The 19,545-nt window shown below is 48.8% G+C and overlaps 2 protein-coding genes across 2 annotated transcripts in view; one reads left to right on the plus strand and one right to left on the minus strand.

Moving 5' to 3' along the window:
- Positions 1-3,741, minus strand: part of CCNYL1 (cyclin Y like 1) — a 37,354-nt gene extending 33,613 nt beyond the window's left edge. Inside the window, exon 1 of the mRNA XM_066553568.1 lies at positions 3,498-3,741. Coding sequence (XP_066409665.1) covers positions 3,498-3,741 — 244 coding nt within the window. The remainder of the gene's footprint in view (positions 1-3,497) is intronic.
- Positions 3,742-14,212: 10,471 nt separating this feature from the next.
- Positions 14,213-17,275, plus strand: METTL21A (methyltransferase 21A, HSPA lysine). The gene is made up of 3 exons (XM_066553521.1): positions 14,213-14,464; positions 15,655-15,766; positions 16,796-17,275. The coding sequence occupies exons 1-3, from the start codon at positions 14,318-14,320 to the stop codon at positions 17,191-17,193; spliced, it is 657 nt and encodes a 218-aa protein (XP_066409618.1). The 5' UTR covers positions 14,213-14,317; the 3' UTR covers positions 17,194-17,275.
- The last annotated feature ends 2,270 nt before the right edge of the window (positions 17,276-19,545 follow it).

Below are 19,545 nucleotides of genomic sequence, written 5' to 3' on the forward strand. Positions count from 1 at the left end.
GGGAAAACCCAAACAACCAAACAAACCCAAACAACCAAACACCAAACCAATCACCACAGCCCACTAAATGGCACATTAAGATCAAAGAGCTACCATTACTAAAACTAGATAGGAAAGCCTTTTTGGTCAATGCAAACTGTGTTGAACTGTTGATTTAAGGAACACTTAATGCTCAGCTGAAAAGTCAACTAGCTGCTTTACATTCATGGCAGACTTTGATATTTAAGTATCAAAGTAGGCATGAACCTATTTGGAAAAAACTTCTGTTTTCAAAGTTATGTTTATTCCCTGTTTACTTAATCCAACTTGCCTTAGCATATCAAACCACAAATACAGGCTTATTTCTCGTTTGGAGAAAGTGGGCACCAAACAGGTTACGGCTCAGGATCTTGAGAGCCATAAAATACAAGGTCATGCTTTAAATTCTCTTAGCAGAGGATCTGACAAACCTTTCCTGTTTGAATTAACCTTTGTTGAAACACGAGTCTTTCAGTTTTACAGTGTGTTTTACCTCCATTCCACCTAACACTGATTTTTTGTCATACATGTATACCACATTGTAATTTGCCCATTTTAAGAAAGAGAGAATTTTCTTGTTTCCTTCTGATCTGATACAGACAATCCAAGCAGTGCTGACTGGAAAGTAGTGCCTGTTAAGGAGAGTGCTGGAGAAGCTACAGAATAATCCTCACTTAAGAGCGCAGACCTGTGAGGAACACATTCCACTTGCTATGGAAGAGCAACACAAAGCTATGAAACAACACAAAAACAAAAAGGCCAAATAAATCTCAATTGGTAACTTCTGCATTCTTGATACAACCAAAACATTCAATTTTAGCAAAACAAGTGCAGAAGTACTTAAGACAGACTTTAGAACAACAAAGAGCATAGAGGTAGAAATGTGAGGAATTAAGCATCTCCATCCCATTCGGATGCTAGCTTTCTGATATATTTAGCTGTTTTCTTAGAAACTCCTAGAACTGAGCAGCATGGAACAAAAATAGCCAAAATGATCTTGACTTTTTTCCTTGCAGCTTTCTCCTTTCTCCCTGCCAAAGGATTTAAGAAAAGGGCAGTCAGTAGGTTCTCAGCCTCCCATTATAGACTAGGTTTGCATCTTAGCTAGCCTATGATATTATACAATAATCAATTACAGAAATACATTTTATCCCCCAAATGAAAACAATACTTTCTAGCAGTCAAGAGCACAGAAACATGCAGGCTGTCTGCATGGTTTGGGTATGCCAACAGCTTGTACATCCTAGAATTTAAGACGAATAGGCATAGCTATCTGGTCTATTACAGATTTATTCTTTCATAGGAGGTAGTAAATTAAACACATAGCTGTCTCACTTCTAACTTCTTCATAAAGTCTGGATCATAACACTTGATTTCAGACTTCATAAGTAGTGCTTTACATTTTGAACTTAACTTCTTCGATTCTATCCAGGGAGTGCTTTGCAACATTCAAAAATCAACACAAGAAGTTTTACTTTTAAAATTGACAATCCTGAATTTTATTTTAATAAAGGTATCAAACTTTGATACTTTCTGCACCCCTAAAGAGTTGGATCAATCAGAAAACTTAAAATATCATCTATCACTTGCAGCAGATCAACTTCGGAGGGCAATAGTGAACCACATACCACTGTAAAAGTGGTCTTTAAAATCATCTTAAACATATACCACTTATGCAGTTTTAATTCTAGGATTATCTCCTGCCTGAAGACTCAAGTTTCTATAGCCACAAAAGTAAAATTTGTGATGGACAGCTGGTATCTTATTCTTGGACAATACACTCTTATTCAGGCCTGCAAATTAAAAAAAAATAATACGTCTCTACTTCAAGGCCAGTCCTGAAACATGGATGAATTCACAATTAAATCTGTTACTTAGCACAGCTGACATGATCACATACTAAAGATTCAAACAAATACAACCCTTATTCCTGAGGAGATTTGTTCAGCTTAGGCATTTTTCCTTGGCTTATTAAATCTTTAGAGAGTTTAGCTCCTCCTCCCCTAATGAGTTGAGAGAGTTCTGTAATAATCTTGCTGCAAAAATAAAGGTTTATTTCTCCTAGGCAGCAAACATAATTTCTACTACTGCACAGCTGTCTCAGAGGAGCTCCAAGGGGCTGACTGTTCCATCTCATTTCTGGAACAGCTGCACCATATGGTGCTGTGCAGAACCCTGCAAGTTGAATAATTCCATTTTTGAAGGTCTCCTCACACTCTTCTGCAACGAGTCTGAGAGCAAATATATTTTCTTAAGTTCAAGAAGAGCATGGATTACAGTGATTATTGTTATTGTATGCACCGTACATTAAAGATGTCGGGCAGACTATCTTTTTCCAAGCGAATCTATTTCGCATAGGCGTGGTTACAATTGCGAAGAGGAACAGCAAGATGTTTGTTAATTAAACTAAGTTTTGAATATCATGAGGTGTTAGACTGCACCGTGCGGCTGCAGCAGCAGCAGCAGCACCCCGAACCTGTTCCAGGTCTGGGGAGCCCCCTCCGGGCAGCAGAGCCCTGCGGCTCTCCCGGGCAGAGAGAACACCCCGAACCTGTTCCAGGTCTGGGGAGCCCCCTCCGGGCAGCAGAGCCCTGCGGCTCTCCCGGGCAGAGAGAACACCCCGAACCTGTTACAGGTCTGGGGAGCCCCCTCCGGGCAGCAGAGCCCTGCGGCTCTCCCGGGCAGGCAGGAGATGCCTACAGAGCGGCTCTGTGAGGTACCAGCGCTCCGGGTGCCACTGCAAGCCATCTGAGCAGCACACACGTACCTTCCCATGAGTCCAAGGAAAGCAAATTGGGAACACCGAGAGCTACGCGACAAGGAGCGCCGGTGTCATGAGTCCACAGTTACAACCCTGCACAGCCAGAGTATAAATTACTCACGTCCAGCCACGGTGATGTCATATGCACACAATCTTTGTAATTCTTAATTCCCTTACTCCCCACACACCCTCTTCCTTCCTCCTGTTTAACAGAGACTGGAAATGCAGCAGCTTTTGAGATCTGCCCGAACACTACAGCCGAGTCACGACTCCATAGTTAGGGAGAAAGGAGCAGCCAGACTTCTCCGCCTCAGCCAGGAGAACCCGGGGGCTCTGCCACGTTCTCCTCTTGTTCCCCGACCCCCTCTGCGGGATCCGGGCAGGGCCGGGCGCTGCCCGGCAGGGGAGGCGCTCCCGGCCCGGGCGGGGACTCGCCGAGCGGCCCCAGGCTTGTCCCGCGGGCGGAGGTCCCGGCCCGCAGCCGGACCCGCCGGGGCTGTGCCGGCGCCGTGACAGCCGCGGGGAACTTTGGCTGGGGCGCGGCGCGGGCCGAGCCCCGCGGGGCCGGCGGGACCGCGCTGCCCCCGCCGCCGGACAAAGGGGCCGCGCCTCGGGCCGCCGGTGCCCCCCGGGTGCCCGCCCGGGCGGAGCAGGGGCACCGAGGGCACAGGGATGCGGTGCCCGCCACTCCCTGCCCGCCCGCCCGCCCGCCGCTCACCATCCGGGAACTCCCGGTCGCTGATGTGCTGGAGGTGGGGGCCGCCACCGCCGCCGGGATCCGAGTCCCCCGACTCGGCCTCCGCCGACCCCGAGCCGCCGCCGCCGCCGCCGCCCGCTGCCGCCGCCTGGTACGCGTCCGCCCAGCGATCGGGCCCCGGCGCTGCCCCGCCGCCGCCGCCGCGAGCCCGGCTGAGCTTGGGGCTGGCGTCCGGGGATACGCAGCAGGTGACGGTGTTGCCCATGGAGCTCGGAGCTCCCCCGCCGGGCCCCGGCTGCGCGGCTCCGGGCTGGGCCGGGGGAGGGGAGGCGGGCGCAGGGCGGGTCGGAGCGCGGGGCGGGCTCAAGGCCTCCGCCCCCGCCCCGGCCGCGCGCGGCCCCGCCCGCCCCCACGGCCGCGCGACCGCCCCGCCGCCTCCTACACGCGGCGAGCACAGGTCTCGCGCGAGCGCCCGCCGGGGGGAGCCCGGGCCCCGCCCCGCCACCGCCCAATCGCCTCCCGCCGCGGCGCCGCGTGACGGCCGCTCCGCCAATGGGCGCGGGGCTCGTCACGCGGCCGCCGCCGCGCCCTCCCCCGGTCCGCGTCTCCGCCCTCTCCTCCCCGCGCCTTCCCCACGCGCACGCGTGCACGCACCGCCGGCCGCGAGGTCTCAAACGCGCCCCCTTGGCCCCGCCCGCTCGGCGCCGCGCGCTCGGCCCCGGCCCCGGCCCCGGCCCCGGCCCCGGCCCCGGCCCCGGCCCCGGCCCCGGCCCCGGCCCCGGCCCCGGCCCCGGCCCCGGCCCCGGCCCCGGGGGGCTCGCGCTGGCCCGGCGTGCACGTGCCGCGGGCACGGCGGGAGCGGCCGTGCGGGAATGCGGGACAGCGGGGGGACAGGCGGGGGACAGCGGGGGGACAGGCGGGGGACAGCGGGGGGACAGGCGGGGGACAGCCACCCGCAGGAACACGAGCCACAACGCCAGCGCTGCCCCGCCGGCAGCCCCGCCGCAGCCCTGTGAGCTGCAGCAGCCCGTGGCCGGCCTCTCTCCTCCCTTTAAGGGGCTGAAGGGCTCCCGGACCGGGGTAGCCGCTCGCCGGGCGCTCGGCTCGCTGCCGTGCGCGGTACCTGCCGGCAGTCCGGGAATGCCACACTGCACGGGGCCGCCGGCATCCCCAGGGAGCACTGAAAGTACCCAGCAGCTGCGGATTCACTTACTGAGTTTCAGCTACCTGAGAGCTCCTCAGGGGACTGGAATGTTCAAATACACTCCAGGGAAGACGGATTAGAGGGCGAGATACCCACAGCAGTCAGAGGCCCTGATAAAGGCAAACATGTGTTGTTCTGCACTGAAGCAACCCACTATCGCTACAAAAATTTAACTCTGGCCCCGATAAGAAGAATGGCTCTGCTGAAGACTTAGGAACACACAAAAGTATTACAAAACTCTGCTATCATGCTGGCAGTTATTCCAAAGATAAGCAGGCTCAGGGTTTTACTCCATTCTGTAGGAAAAATCCCCATGTTGGCTCTCCCGTGTGATGACAAACACGGGAGTTTTTGGGCGAACCATGTGTAGTTTCTTTGAAGAGAGGAAGTCAGAGATGCTGTGTTTCCAGAATTTGTACAACTTAATCCCAGGCACAATAAAATGACAAACCAAATGATTTATAGTCTTATATGAGGATTATTCCCTGAGACTGATGAATGATACCTTTTCACTTACCAGCAATTTCTCTAAACTGTGTTAGCTAAGCCTGTCTGCATGCTACTGACAGTTTGCAAAGCCTTGTTACTGCAGAGGAATCTGACCTTGCTGTGGATTACACCAGGGCCTTGGGGAAGATTTGCTTTCAGCTCTTCTTGAACCACTTCAGGCCAACTGAAGTCCCTCTGCAGCCTCTGCACTCTGCTTGGAAAGGTGTAGGCCAGCCAGTCCTGCTCCCAGTTCTAGGAAGGGCCAGGGGTTAACCACAGGGTGGAACAGGAGACTGACCTGGGTCCGGGAGAGAAAAAGGGGCTTCACGCAAAATAGCCATTGAGAGATTGGTGTTTTCTTCCCTCTGGCATTGCACCCACTGATTTTTTGTGGGCATGGTGGGGAAAAAGAAGAAGCTGGAGGGTTGCCATGAGTTATTGAAGTAATTGATTCTCAAGCAAGAATAAGAGTTGGCTTACATCTGCACTATTTAAATATGAAAACTGGCATAATTTCCTCTTGCACGAGAAGAGCAATACCTTCCCTCACTCTTTGCACCTGGCTGACTATTTTCAGAAGCTGGAGAGGCTGAGCAAGCTGCACTCCTGCTGCACTGCTGGGCCCCTTCCAGGGGCTCCACGCCGATGAAGGTGAGCTGCTCCATCCAGAGCAGTGCAAGGAGGCACAGGCAAGCCTGCACACCTCAGCAGGACAGCAGACATGCCCAGGGTCCGTGCCTAAAGCCAGTCTGTCTGCTCCTGCAGCCGTGGGGCTGTGGGGCTGCCTGGCTTCAGCAAAGGGAGCTGCAGCAAGTGCCTCGGGGCATCCCAGCAGCAACCTGGGACCTCTACTAACTCTCAGCTTGGGAGCAGCCTCAAGGAAATCCTTTGCCAAAGCTGCGGTTTTGGGCAGTGGAAAATCCTTGTTCAAGGGTGAGGAAGTGAGCAGGAGTGGCTCACTGGGCAGCTGAGCACCAGGACCCAGCCTTTGGGGCCAGAAGCCAAAACCCCACGTACTTGTGCCGATAGGTGAAAAATGCTGGGAACTCAGAGTGGCTGGAGTGTGTGATGTGCCTCACTGCTATTTGGGTGTGAAGGTTTTGGTTCCTCTGCCTCACAGAGGCTGAAGTTTCCTGTGGGTTTCATACTTGTTCTCAGTGTGTAATTCTGCAAAGGGGGAGAGATGAAGGCTGCTCTTCCCCTGTGCTACTGCTGTTGTAGAGTATCAGGACTTATACAAACAAGCAGATGGAGGAAAGAAGTCAGTAGTCTGTTTCCCTGTGAGGACTTATTCATGTAGGTCTTAAGCAAGAGGAAGCTGAATTTAATCCCTGGAAGTCACAGAAACAGCAAACTGTTCCACCTCCTTGTCATTCCAGAAGTTAAGCTTCCGCTTCCACATACCTCAGTACACCAGTAAAGAGTAATTTTCCATATCTGTGCATGTTTTCATTTAGCTGCAGTGATGAGGAATATTAATTTCCTGCTCCATTTTGGCAAAGTAACTCTTAAAGTCTTAATTCAGATCCAACTTACCAGGATAATATGACAAAACCGGTTGCTGTGTGTATTTTCTGCAGAACCAGGCGATCCTGCTAATAGGTGTAGTCTGAGCAACACCCTGCAGAAATGAAACACATTATCTTTTACTTAACACTCTATTGACTTACTGCTATAGCAATACACTGAATACCTTCTATCACGACTTATTACTGGTCCTGGTTCTCTTCCTATTTTCTGTCTCATCTTTCTACTGTTCTGCTTGATTTACCCCAGTGAATCATCAGACAGTTTCCATTATTAAAAAAAATCAGTTACTTTGATGTACAATGGGCAGCACATACTTAGATCCACATTTTGCATAAGCAGGCATTTTGGATGGCAGATTGTGACAATAATGAATGCCTGAGCTGAAAATAGCTTACTATGGACTGTTGGGATTCAACCTCTTTTCCTCCTGCTCCAGAAAGAGATGTGTGTGCCATGGGACTCTCAATTACCACCCCTTGTCTCTGAGCAGGGCACCCACTAGGCAGCAACACTCCTGTGCTTCAATTTTCACAAAAGGGAAAGTAACTTTCAAAACTTTCAAAAATGTGGGAAACGAATCCTAATTTAAGCCCTCTCAGGAAGTTGCTGCAAACTTCAGGAGAGCTCCACACAGCCTTTAAGGAAGGCCAGACAGCACCTTGAAACAAACCCTAAATCAGATTGTGATGACAGCCAAAGGAGTAGTGACCTCTGCTACTAATATGCAGAGATCAGAAAGACCTGTGGTTTATTCTGAATATACAAAGGACCAGACTTGCTCCTCATGTTAGTCTAATGAGGTCAGAGGAGCAATACCCTGCCAACTACTCCAAGTGAGGAGCACACCCTGCCAACCACTAAATACAGCTTCTGAGCTATAAACTTAACTATATGTATAATTATTTGCAGGATGCATAATAAATGAAAACTACCAGGCTTGACACGATTAATATTAGTGCTACCAGCTGTGTTTTGGCTTGTGGGCTTGGAGGGGGAGGTAATTCTGTCTCTTTACTTGGCCCATTTGCTGAGTACATGGAAGCTGCTCTCTGCTTGCACTTCTCAGACAAGTCTTTACATTTCCTGTGATGGTTCCTCGTAGGCAGAGTGGTGCAGGTTTTTATTTAAGTCCCTCTCTGAAATCTCAGCACTTGCATTCACAACCACAGAACCCTGTCCTCCTTTGCCTCATTATGCAAAACCATGCTTCCCTTCATCTGCAAGCAGCAGTATCCTAAGAGGAGATGTCTGAAGCCAAAGTTACCAGCTTCTTTATGAGTAATAACTCTTGAAAAATTCCCAACTCCAAGCATATGTTCTTGTCCACACCAACTGCAACAAGAAGATGAAAGTCTTCTAAAAGGCTTGAAATGAAATTGCAGAATTTCCTGTAAACGATTCAGCTTCACAGTCACCATCAGTCCCAGAAATGGAGAATGGCTCATTGCACAAACTTGGTTGTGCTTCACAGGGCCAAGAATCTTAAATCCAGTAAACTCTGCTGTTATCTTCACCCTGACTTGGTACTGCACATGCCTTTCCAAGATCATGCACCTCCTTGCCTGTCTACAGGGTGATTACACCAACTCTGGGATGTGTTTTGTTCAATTTCTCCCTTCTTAGAAAGTGTCACAGCCGGGGGAGGAGAGCTTTCTGATCTTACTTGGATAACTTGGAGAAGAGCCAGGGCTTTGTCTTTTCCTGGAAATGTAGCTGCAGGAAGAATGAATCACCAGGTTGAACCTGTATAACCAACTGAAAACAAAAGCTCAGACTTCTGTGTCTCACTTGGAAATAATCGGGGGAAAAATAGGCATCCTGTTTTGAAAACCACTACCAGCTGACAGGACAAAAATGTTGCACGTGTGATGTCTTTTGAAGCTGACAAGTAACCTAAGACTACAGCCATTTAAGGGAAAAATCCCTGAGCTAAACAGTTGTTAGGGAAATAGAATATTCCAATGTTTGGGGGAGAAAAGTAACCAGGGAGGTTATTCAGAACACCCAAGGTGGAATTTTAGTAGACCTAATGTTTTGCACACTATTAAATCTCCTGTACTACCTTGGTGAATACAAGCAAACCAGGGCTGGGGAGCTGTGTTTGATAGCATAAGGACAGACTGCAGTGCTGCTGTCATTGATTAAATCCCTCCTTTTGCCCTTGCTGCAATCTAAGATGTCATTACAGGCAATGCAGAAGCTGCTTGGCTGGCATGCGAGCATCTGGATCGCTGCAGGGATACCAACAGCACAGGCATGTGGGAGTAAACCTTTCTTTATCTTAGCTTCTCTCTTCTGCTCCTACCTTTGTTTTGTCTTCAGGTAAAATAAAACCAGCTTGACAGTTACCAAAGACTAAGTTCATGTTAATGGAGGCTTAGTACCTGAGAAGAAAGTTTGAGATGTGCTGGAGCCAAGATGGAGGCCTGCAAAGCTGTACTTTGGGCTGGCAGAACCACTACTTTGATTTAGCAAGTATTAGAAATAGCTGTTGCTGCAGGTCAGGGAGACAGATTTCTTCTGTGGAAAAGGAAAATGCTTTTCAGTATTTTAACACAAACTTTAACATGAATAGCTTTTCTCAGAAAAGTCTAACTGTGCTTGTGTAAGTCCTGCAGCAAGCTTATTTAGGGTAACCTTAGTTCTAATTCCAACTTTGACAGTGGTGCTAAGGGCCCTCCCTGTTAGTTTTAAGGTACCTGAAATTGCTTAGACTCAACTCTTCCATCTTCTCTATCATCTGATGGATTTTCTTTATAAGGACTCAAGAAGAGAAAGACTGACAATACCATTAGAAATAACACTAAATCCCCCACATCTTTCATATGCTTGGATTCTTCCTTCTTTTTAAAGGGTAACAGCTGCAGTGAATGCCTTTGCATCTATATGAATGTTATAGCTGTTGTCTGCCTGTCCATATAATTGTTCTAAATTGTTTAAAATTAGTTGTTAACTAGTTTTAAATTAATACAGTGCATTGCTTGCACTATAATGTCATCTCAAATTGCAAAACACTGCACCTATAAAGCAGATCATAAATTTCTACATCTAATGTTAAGCCTCTAGATCCATACTCAGACTCCACAAAAGGAAGGTTTTTGTAGCATTTTCCCTGCCCCATGTCTGTTCCACTTCCCCACCACAGCCCTGTACCCCTGGAGTGCTGCTGGAGCAGCCTTTCCCACGTCTGCTCACGTGTCAGTCTTGCTCCATGGTTATGGACTCTCCCCTCCCAAGACCCAGCACTGGCATCTCGTGGCTTGGAAGTTCAGCAGCTGGAGATGTGGGTAAGGCTGTAGGTCTGTGAACATCTGAACGTGGGGGGAGGTTTCTAGCAAATGAAGTGCAGCTGGAAATCCAGTGGTTAGTTGTGAAGAAGAGCTTACTCAGTTTGTTTTTTGTTCCTTAACTAAAACTTCAGAACAATATCAGCTTTCAGACCTGCAAGGCCTTTGAGAGCTCACTCACATAATTCTACTAAAAGCTAAGTGATCCTTCTGCAACAAGGCATTTAAATAAAGGTGGTAATTATATATGGTAGTTTATCAAGAGGCAAGGTTGAAGGCATAAATGTAGTATTACTGATAGGAACAACTCCCTCTTCAGAGGTTCCAGAAACTTCCTGTGTTTCAGCTCAAGCACTTATGAAATGATACATCTTCATATTTTTGATCATTACTTCCACTGTTTAATGTAATTCTGTGTGTAAAGGAAATGAAATGCTAGATCGGATTATACATTTATTTCAAGATTTCACTTTTTGTGCAAGGATCTTGCAGAAGTAGCAAGTTCTAAGGTCTACTGATAACCCACCAGTTTCTGCAGAAACAAAAGTTTTCATTTTTAATTCACCCCATCAGTTTCAAAGATGGTCCAAATCACTTCAAGCTGAGGCTGTCTTGATTCTGCAACTGCAAGCTGTCATCAACCAAATTAATCTCTGCTTTATTCCCTTTGTATTTAACAGCAAGTGATTCACCACCCCATCTATTTTACTGGTGTGGAGAATCTGGAAGATTCTTCTACTGGTGAAGATGAAAATGTAAAACTTGTTAAATCATTTCAGTGCTAGTGATTTGAATGGCTCCTTACAGTGATACATAGGGAGAAAGACTGCTTTCTTTTCTGGGTTTTCCTCCATGCTTTGTGCTAGCTCTTGTTCACTTGGTTGATGAAAGCTCTTAGCAAAACAGATATTTGCCCAAACTTTACTTCCAAGACCATTTTCATATTTCAGTGGAATGACAACCAGAAGTAGCTGCTGTTTATTTCGGGAGGAAAGGATTAAACCAGAAGTTTCCACACAAATGCAGAACAGAACCATTTGGAATAAGGCGTTGCTGTCACAGGGTTATCAACAACACAGGTTTCTAGATAGAGTTTAAAAAAAATCAGATTGTTTCTATTTATATCTGCCTTTGCCTTGGTAACCAGAGACTGTGTGAGGGATGCAGTATTTTCCCATCATGGATGTCTCCAAAATCCATGCGCAGACATGCAGTGCACCCAGTGTCTGCAGAGCTACCACAAGAACTGGCACATTCATTTCTAAGAGTGGATTTTACATATTAAGCAGCAAAGAGAAGATTGCAGTAAGAGAGTTATATTAGTATAGATTCAAAATAATTTGTACTCATTTCTACCTTACCTACTTTGTTCTTTGATCTTTTAAGTATTTCAAGGACCACTGTGCTTAAACACATTTTCTTAATCACCCCGAGCAGCTTACCCAAATCCGAGGTGGTGGGATTTACTCATAATTGGCTACATTATGCCTGCTTTATCAAGTGGTTGAATGAGGTAAGAATGGACTTGAATCGGTGTTTCTTCATACTTTAAATCATTCTTGCTTACCTTAAAATCAGCTGTTTCCTACTTCACAAGATTACCTGCAGCTTAGGTGTCCTTACAGCCCTCTGCTGTGCTCAAAAGCCAAACCAGGCTATGTTCTCACCACTGCACTGCTGTGCTGAGCTTTAGCCCTGCTGGGAGAAAGGCATTCCAGCTCTGGATATCTGTTTTAGGCACAATTCTGCGTTGTTGTGTTCTTCTTATCCTTCTACTGCCAGGAAAGGTAGAAGAAACCAAGTGTGTCCCTCTGCCACTGTAAAACCCAGGTACTCTAATTTCTTAGAAAATGGATGTGGAAAAATGAAGAGAAGGTAAACATAGGCTCAGAATGAATATGGGGAATCAGGGCCCTTACTGAACTTCTAGTGGACTTGCTTCTTTCTTAACAGCTTCACTACCCAGTTATGATCTGGAAAGTAATTTCTCATCTTCTGTCTAAGGCTCATGGAAGTCAGTGCCAGAGCAACTTTGTCAGGGAAGAAGGGGAAATATTTCTGGGAAGCAGGGCAGGATTGGTAGAGAACTGCTGCAATCCTGAGATATTCAGGGATATCTGACTAATAAAATCACATTATTGGGATAAAAGCACTCACTGCATTGTCATCTTTGGGAACAATACATTTTCACAGGCAGCCTTTTTTTACTCTAGTTGCTATTCAGCTAGACACTTGCTCTTATGAAATACTGCAGGTGAAGAAAACTCATATGGGGACAGAAAGGAGGCAGCTGGGAGCACTGGAGCCCTGCCACACTCCTCCATATTCTGGTTGGAGATCCCAGGGCTGGCATATGGTGCAGGAGGTGGAGGTTGAAGCTTTCTGCCATTTGGGAGTTTCCCTCTATTTGCCTGCTGATGTAGTTTAGGCAGAATGTAGGTGACACAAAAAGTCATTCAGAGTTCTTGTTTCAAATGTAATGACTCTCATTGCTTTTTTTCCCACACTGCCTATATAAAAAATTAAAAAAATAATCGAGATAATAGCACAAGCAATTTCAAACTCTCAAAAGCAGGAATAGTGGCAAGGGACCAGCACTTTAGGACATAAAACGACAGAAAACTGAATCATCACACCTGTTCTGGCATGTTTATAGGAAGAAGTCTGAGTTGCCATAAGACAAGTATGGACTGGTTTGGGGCAAGTGAAATTTTGGGTTCCATTCTCCTACAGGAGCAGAACCCTAAAAACAAGCTTTACTCACTGTTACCCCTGTGCAACCTGTAATGATCCTCCATAGAGGTTTTCACGAATCTTGAGCCACTCTGTTGAAATTGACACTTTTAGATGTAATCACATTTGCCTTTGACTGCCAGACAGATTGCTGGTCCCTGCGGGAAAGAGAGAGGATGTTTCCTGGAGCTGGTTATGGTCCCGACCTTCGAGGGGCCGGCCTTGCCTTATCAGTGGTGTCACCGGGAGCTGTCAGGGCACAGAGCCACTGGAGATGGGGCAGGGAAGATGTGTCCCCTGCTCCTCTCGGGGTTCAGGAGCCACTGGAGATGGGGCAGGGAAGATGTGTCCCCTGCTCCTCTCGGGGTTCAGGAGCCACTGGAGATGGGGGAGAGGAGATGTGTCCCCTGCTCCTCTCGGGGTTCAGGAGCCACTGGAGATGGGGCAGGGAAGATGTGTCCCCTGCTCCTCTCGGGGTTCAGGAGCCACTGGAGATGGGGCAGGGAAGATGTGTCCCCTGCTCCTCTCGGGGTTCAGGAGCCACTGGAGATGGGGGAGAGGAGATGTGTCCCCTGCCTGTGCTGCCCCGTGCTCCTCTCGGGGCTCAGGAGGTGGCTGCAGGCACTGTGCCTTTCTGTGGGGCTCCTGCAGCAGTGCCTCCAGGCAGCCAGAGCATGAGAGCTGCCAGGACACTTCCCCGGCCCTCCCATGGCCTTTAGCAGTCTTTGGAGCTAGTTCAAGTAGCACAGGAGAGGAGCACTGTGTTGTTTTGCCAAACAAGAGATTAAATGGAGCCAAAGGTGAAGAAACACTGCTGCACAAACAGCGCCGGGGAGCGTTTCTGCCACACGGCCAGCCGAGAGCAGCCCTGGCTCTGCTGCCTTGGTCGGAGCTCGACTGAGATCAGAACTGCTGTGCCTGCGCTGGGTACCCAGCGACTGAGGGGGCGCTTCCAGGCTGGGATGAGCCCTTGCGGAGATACCGTGCCGGCAATGGAGGACGGGGCTCGCTGCGCTGCACAAATGCCTTTCCCGGGCACTGCCTTACAACCCCCCGAAGCAAAAGCCCAAGGCTGGAACCGCAGGGAGGCTGCAGGGACAGCTGACAATGTCCCGCGGCCGTGGGGCCTTTCTCCCCGGACCTTTCCGCGTGGCAGCGGCCGTGAGCAGGCGAAGAGCCCCTGCGGGCCCGGCCTCCTGCAGCAGGCAGCGCGGCGCTGCTCCCCTCGGGCCGCCCCGGGGCCCTCCCCGCGCCGCCGGCCGCGGCACAGCCTCCCCGCCGCCTTGGCCCCCCGCTCCCGCCGCGGCCGGGGGGCAGCACCGCTCCGGGGCCCTTCCAGCCCAGCCCAGCCCCGCGTACCCGAGCAGTGACCGCCCTGCCTCGGCGGCTGAGCGCAGCCGCTCCCACTCGGGCGCTGCGCAGAGGCAGCCGCGGGGCCGCGGCGCGGGCGGAGCAGGCGGGCCGGGCCGGGGGGCCGGGCCTGTCCCCGCGGCGGCCCCGGGGCTCTCCTGCCCGCGGCGCGGAGCTCGGGCAGGGCCTGCCCGGCGGCCGGGGCCGCGCAGAGCCCGGGCTTGGGGCCGCGCTGAGCCGGCGGCGGGATGGCCTTGGTGCCCTACGAGGAGGGAGGCGGCTGGACAGCGCGGCAGCTGCACAGCCCTTGGGCCACCTTCCACTTCGCCAGCCGCACCATCCGCCTCCAGCAGGACTGGCGGCGCCTGGGGGTGGCGGCCGTGGTCTGGGACGCGGTAGGTGTTCATGGCAAGCGCAGCCTTTCCGCACTCGGTGGCTTCCCGTGGCTCTTGCCGAGCTTTCAGATTCACCGTAGAAAATTATTTACCGTAGAATTATAAAGGGAAGGCTCTTTTATTTATTTATTTTTTTAATGTTAGGATAGAACATGTTAAACTGTGCTTTACTTTTCCCTCTTCCCCCATAAGAGATCCTGCAGGAATGCAAGAGAGATGCACCACCCAAACCCTGCATAGCCAGTGCCCAATACAGGAAATATCCCGGATAACTCTCACCTCTTTCTTTACAGTGGCTGGTGATGTTAGCTTGGCACCTTTCAGAGCACAGTATAGATCCCACTGCTTGTAGCCTCAAGCAGGGCTGCCGATAGACTTTATCTTGGGGATAAGAACCGTCCAAAACAGAGGGGTTTGTGGTGGATCCAAGGCCACAGCACAGTCACTCACAGCATCACTGCAGGAATCCAAGGGCTTCCCATCGGGGTGGATTTCAGTCGACACACAGATTGCACTTTTACCTCTAGTTTAAAAGCAGAAGTGTAGCATTTTTAGCACACTTCCCAAATGAATTGGTGTACAGGGTTGCTGATCTTTCTGGACACCAGCTTTGACAGAACTTGCTGTGGGGGAGGTCCTTCTCAAGATCTATATAACATATAACATGCTGTATACAACCAGCTAGAAGTGTCATTAGTTTACTTTCCCTGTGTCCTTTCTGATGGCATACCAGTGTTGTGCAGAAACCTTTTGAAATATCATACAAGCTACTATGAAACCTTATTCTGGACTTTTGCATTACTGGGTTCATTTGCTAGTATTTGACAACCCCTCAAACTTCCTTTGAGGAAATTTTTTCCAGATACAATAATTGTATCCTTTCCAATACAACTTTTCCTTTCCAAATACAACTCTTTCTACCTCCTGTTATGTTTGGGGATTCATGGAGCAGTTACCACATCCAAGCTGTAACCTCTGTGGCTCTTTTTTCCTTTTGCCAGTAGGAGTCTTCCATAAAACTCTATTAAAAAACTTCCATAAAGCATGAAAAGACTACGGGTGCACCCAGGAGGTGGAGAAGTGCTGAACAAAGTTTGCTGCAGACCTGAAGCACCTGACCCTTCACATAACCTTCTCTCTCAGGTTAAACCAGAAACCCTGTGCCTAATCCCCCTTCTCTCTTGGCTTAGGCTGTTATTCTGTGTGCTTATCTGGAGATGGAAGGCATTGATCTCAGGGATCGGTCTGTGATTGAGCTGGGAGCTGGAACTGGATTGCTGGGAATAGTGGTCACGTTACTAGGTAAGGGCTTTTTTGTTGTCTCTTTTGAAGCGAATCCCAACTGTAGTAAAACTAGCTCTTTTACATGTACATGCCTGGTGTAGAAGTGAGCACCAAAGCTGCACGTGTGAGCTGCGATGGTTCACTGAGTCATCTTCCTTCCTTGTTAGATTCAGAGCCTGCTGGGTATTTGTTGTAGCGATGGTGCCCCTGCAGTTTACTTTGTGGCGGGAGCCTGTTGAGGCTGCCGCCTGTTGCCATGGCAGGCAGCTCAGCAGCATTCAGCTCTGCAGCTATTCTCCCCAGGGACAAGAGCTGTGCTTCCCCTCTTCCCCCTTCCTCCCATGCAGATAAAGCTACAGGCAGAAACCACTCTCCGAGCTTGCATAAGCCTTTCATTAGCCTGTCTTGCACACAGGGCATGGAGAAATGAAGTGATTTGCTGCTGATCTGTCTGTGGATGAAGCAGGAACTGGGTACTATGTTAAATTTGTGCAATCTTTCCCAGGTTATCTTTGTAATTCAAAGCTCTAGTGGCTGTGAAAGGTGCCTATTGAAATCATAGAAAGAAAACAGTTTGACAAAACAGTCATGCCATGAAAAATCATACAGGCATAACTTTTGTCTGACCTATGAAAGACGCTCTCTAGCTGCCTCTCTCCTGCAGAAAAATATGGAATTGGAGCAGGTTAATTGTAACACCCCCTGTAATTTATTCTTTTGTCGCATATAGAAAGGCCAAAAGTAACTCCTTGACTTTCATGCATTAAGAAAAAGCACCAGAAAATATGTTTTTTTCCCTACCCAACTTAATCTTCACATAGAATACACTTTATATTCTTAAGTGACTGATGAAGGGTAGGATGTCTCTAGACAGGGGGGTTTAGCTTATTTTGTTCTTTTATTTGTTTGTTTTTAATCAGGCAGCTCAGGGGAGCTGTTAATGTTTAACAGGACCTAAGGAGCCTGCTGGAGTTAAGCATTGTATTCCACATGCTGCATTGAGGGATGTGGATTGTGAGTGTGAGCCATGCCCTCCTGTCCCCTTAGGTGCCCGAGTTACCATCACAGACAGAGCAGCTGCACTGGAGCTCCTGGAGTCAAACGTGCAGGCGAACTTACCCCCTGAACTCCGTCCCAGAGCAGTGGTGAAGGAGCTGACGTGGGGAAAAGACCTGGATAACTTCTCTCCAGGAGCATTTGACTTAATCCTGGGTGCAGACATCGTTTATCTGGAAGAAACATTTGCAGAACTGCTGCAGACGCTGGAGCACCTGTGCTCGGAGCAGACAGTGATTCTCCTCTCCTGCCGCATCCGCTATGAGCGCGACCTCAAGTTCTTGAGGATGCTGAGAGAGCGTTTCTCTGTGTCTGAGGTCCACTATGATTCCAGCAAGGATGTTCATATCTACAAAGCACAGAGGGGTAGTCGCAAGGATGACTTGTGACTCTCTGCTTTGTTAATAAGCCACTGATGCTGTTCAATTCTCCCCTTTGTTTCTACTCAATACACTTGTTCCTAAGCATGAAGTTGCAGTTGTGTTATTTCACTGGCTTCTTGTTCTGATGGTCTTGTCTGATCACTGGGTCTGATACAGCAAGGATTGTACTTCTGTTCTGCATATTGAATCTCTGCTTCATATCTGAATAGAGTCATATCCAACATCAAAATTGTTATATCAAAAGGTCTTTTGTCTGAAATCAAACGACATTTAACTTCTGGGGGAAACTTAAAGAGATTACAATTGGTTTTTTTCCCTTTATCGCTTCCTTAACTCTAGAAAAGTAGGAGAGTAGGATGAAATAAAAGTAGGATGAAATAAAAGCTAATGCTCCAGCTCTAAATGCTTTAACTCTTCAGGACTTCTGCATCTTAGAAGTTGTGGTAAAAGAAACCACTTAAAAGGCAAAAAGAACCAAAGGCAGATGCTATAAAGTTGTTCTTTTGCTGTCACTGCTGCGTTGAGGAGGCACAGTGAAACAAAGAACAAAATCTGGAGGGGCCTTGGGAACAGGGGTTGCCAAGTAAGCCAGCTTAAAAATCAGTGTTATTTTAACCTGATGTGCAAATGAGTGGGCTACACCTGCAGTACTGAAGCAGTTGTGGTTTCTGAGTTGTCCCTAACAAGTCTGCTTCATACAGATCAAGGCTCCTTGGAGGAGATACATGTGCACATGTGCTGCTGGGAAAGTGCAACAAGGAAACTCAAGCTGTTCTTAAAATATCAAATCAGCCTTTGACTCTCAAAGTACCACTAGGTAATGTTCTACTTTGTGCCTTTGTTTGTGCTCTCTCTGTCTCTGAGGGCTGTTACTTAGGGCAGGAGGGTGCTCTGTAAAGTCTTTGCAGCAGGGGAAGTACTTACTCTTGAATTACTTGGGACCTTGGGGCAGTGTCTAGGTTTCAGAGTGCTTTCAGTGCACAGTGGTAGTTAAGACGCTGCTCCAAGTAACAGATTTCATGCCTTGAGCTTGTAAAACACATCTGTGTGTTTATCCCACAAGATCTGGGAATCCATCTCACACCAGCAGCAGACTTCCTTCTCTTTCTAGTGGTGGAAGAATGAAATTGATGAAAACAATGGCTAACAGAAGACAGCTACACCTCTAAACGCAGGAATTGCTTTAGGACCCTTTTTTTGTGTGTGGATGTGGAACTTTTTTTGCTTTAAACTTAAACTCAAAAAGCCTCAGGTCAGGCTCAGACTTTGAGCATATGTAGGTATTTGGCACTGGCAACAGCAAACGGCTTAGCAGAACAAAGCAGCTTTGGGCCATGGGCATTTTGGAAGTTTTTGTCACTTTAGCTTCCATCATACTTCCTGGTCGGTGGTCCAGAAGTGCTGTGCTGACTGTAATGTAGAAATGACACATTTGTCATTAAGGTTTGTGTTTCATCCCTGGCACATCTCTTGCATGTTTTCAGCGAAGTTCCTTGCTTGCCTTGGGACCCGTCTGGGAGTTGCTGCTCTGGAACACTTGCTGTAACAGTATCCTCAGAAGCCACATGGTGTCACTAAAACAGTGCTTAGGCAGCTGGCTGGGAATTCGCAGCCTGAAACTGGAGTTGGAGTCACTTTGGGGGAAGGAAGACAGCACCTTTAATTGAAAACAGATCATGAGATGAGCTCTCATGTGTCAGGTGTAGCTCCTTCTGTCCTCTCAGCGGGGTGAGCAGTGGTTGAAAAGAATTATGAGCTCTCCCCCCTCTCTCTGGCTCTAGTTTTGGAAGTGTGGCTGTAAGTTCTCACCTCTCCTCTTCCTTTTCCTTTCCCACTGGTCTATCCTTGTCTCCAGACTCACCTGGGAGTAGCCATTAGGCTCATGTGTGGCTCAGGCTCCCCTTGGGCCGGAGCTGGCAGAAAGCAGTGTGCTGGTGCCTGGGCTCATGAGTGCCCAGGGGAACTTTCCTGTGGGAAAAGCCTGGCAGTGCTGGGCCCTTGCAAGAGGCTGGAGCTTGCAGCACTGACAGCCATAGCAGCTTGCACTGTTGCCATAGCAGGAACATGCTAAAAATTCTGCTTAAATAGCACAGAATAAAGCACAGAATAAAGGCTGGTGCAGCAACATGCACACTTCTAAGAAGGGGGTTTTGCCCCAGGCCTTGCTTTGGCGATAGAAACAGTTTTGTACTTTTAAACCAGTGCAGTTTAATTCCATCTAATTGTTAAGTTTTCAGTGTCAGATACCCCATTGCTGGTGTTACAGCCCACAGCCATCCTGCCAGAGCAGGGACGTGCCAGTGGAGACTGGGCTTGGCTCCTTTCTCTGTGCTGCTGTTACACAGCAGCTTCATGCAC

The sequence above is a fragment of the Molothrus aeneus genome, chromosome 7 (assembly GCF_037042795.1).
Source record: "Molothrus aeneus isolate 106 chromosome 7, BPBGC_Maene_1.0, whole genome shotgun sequence".
Taxonomy (NCBI): Eukaryota; Metazoa; Chordata; class Aves; order Passeriformes; family Icteridae; genus Molothrus; species Molothrus aeneus.

Excerpts from the sequence above, each read along its gene's own strand:
- METTL21A (XM_066553521.1), top strand. The coding sequence starts at position 14,318 with ATGGCCTTGGTGCCCTACGAGGAGGGAGGCGGCTGGACAGCGCGGCAG. Across the intron at positions 14,465-15,654 it reads CGGCCGTGGTCTGGGACGCG|GCTGTTATTCTGTGTGCTTA; the intron begins GTAGGTGTTCAT and ends CTCTTGGCTTAG. Across the intron at positions 15,767-16,795 it reads AATAGTGGTCACGTTACTAG|GTGCCCGAGTTACCATCACA; the intron begins GTAAGGGCTTTT and ends CTGTCCCCTTAG.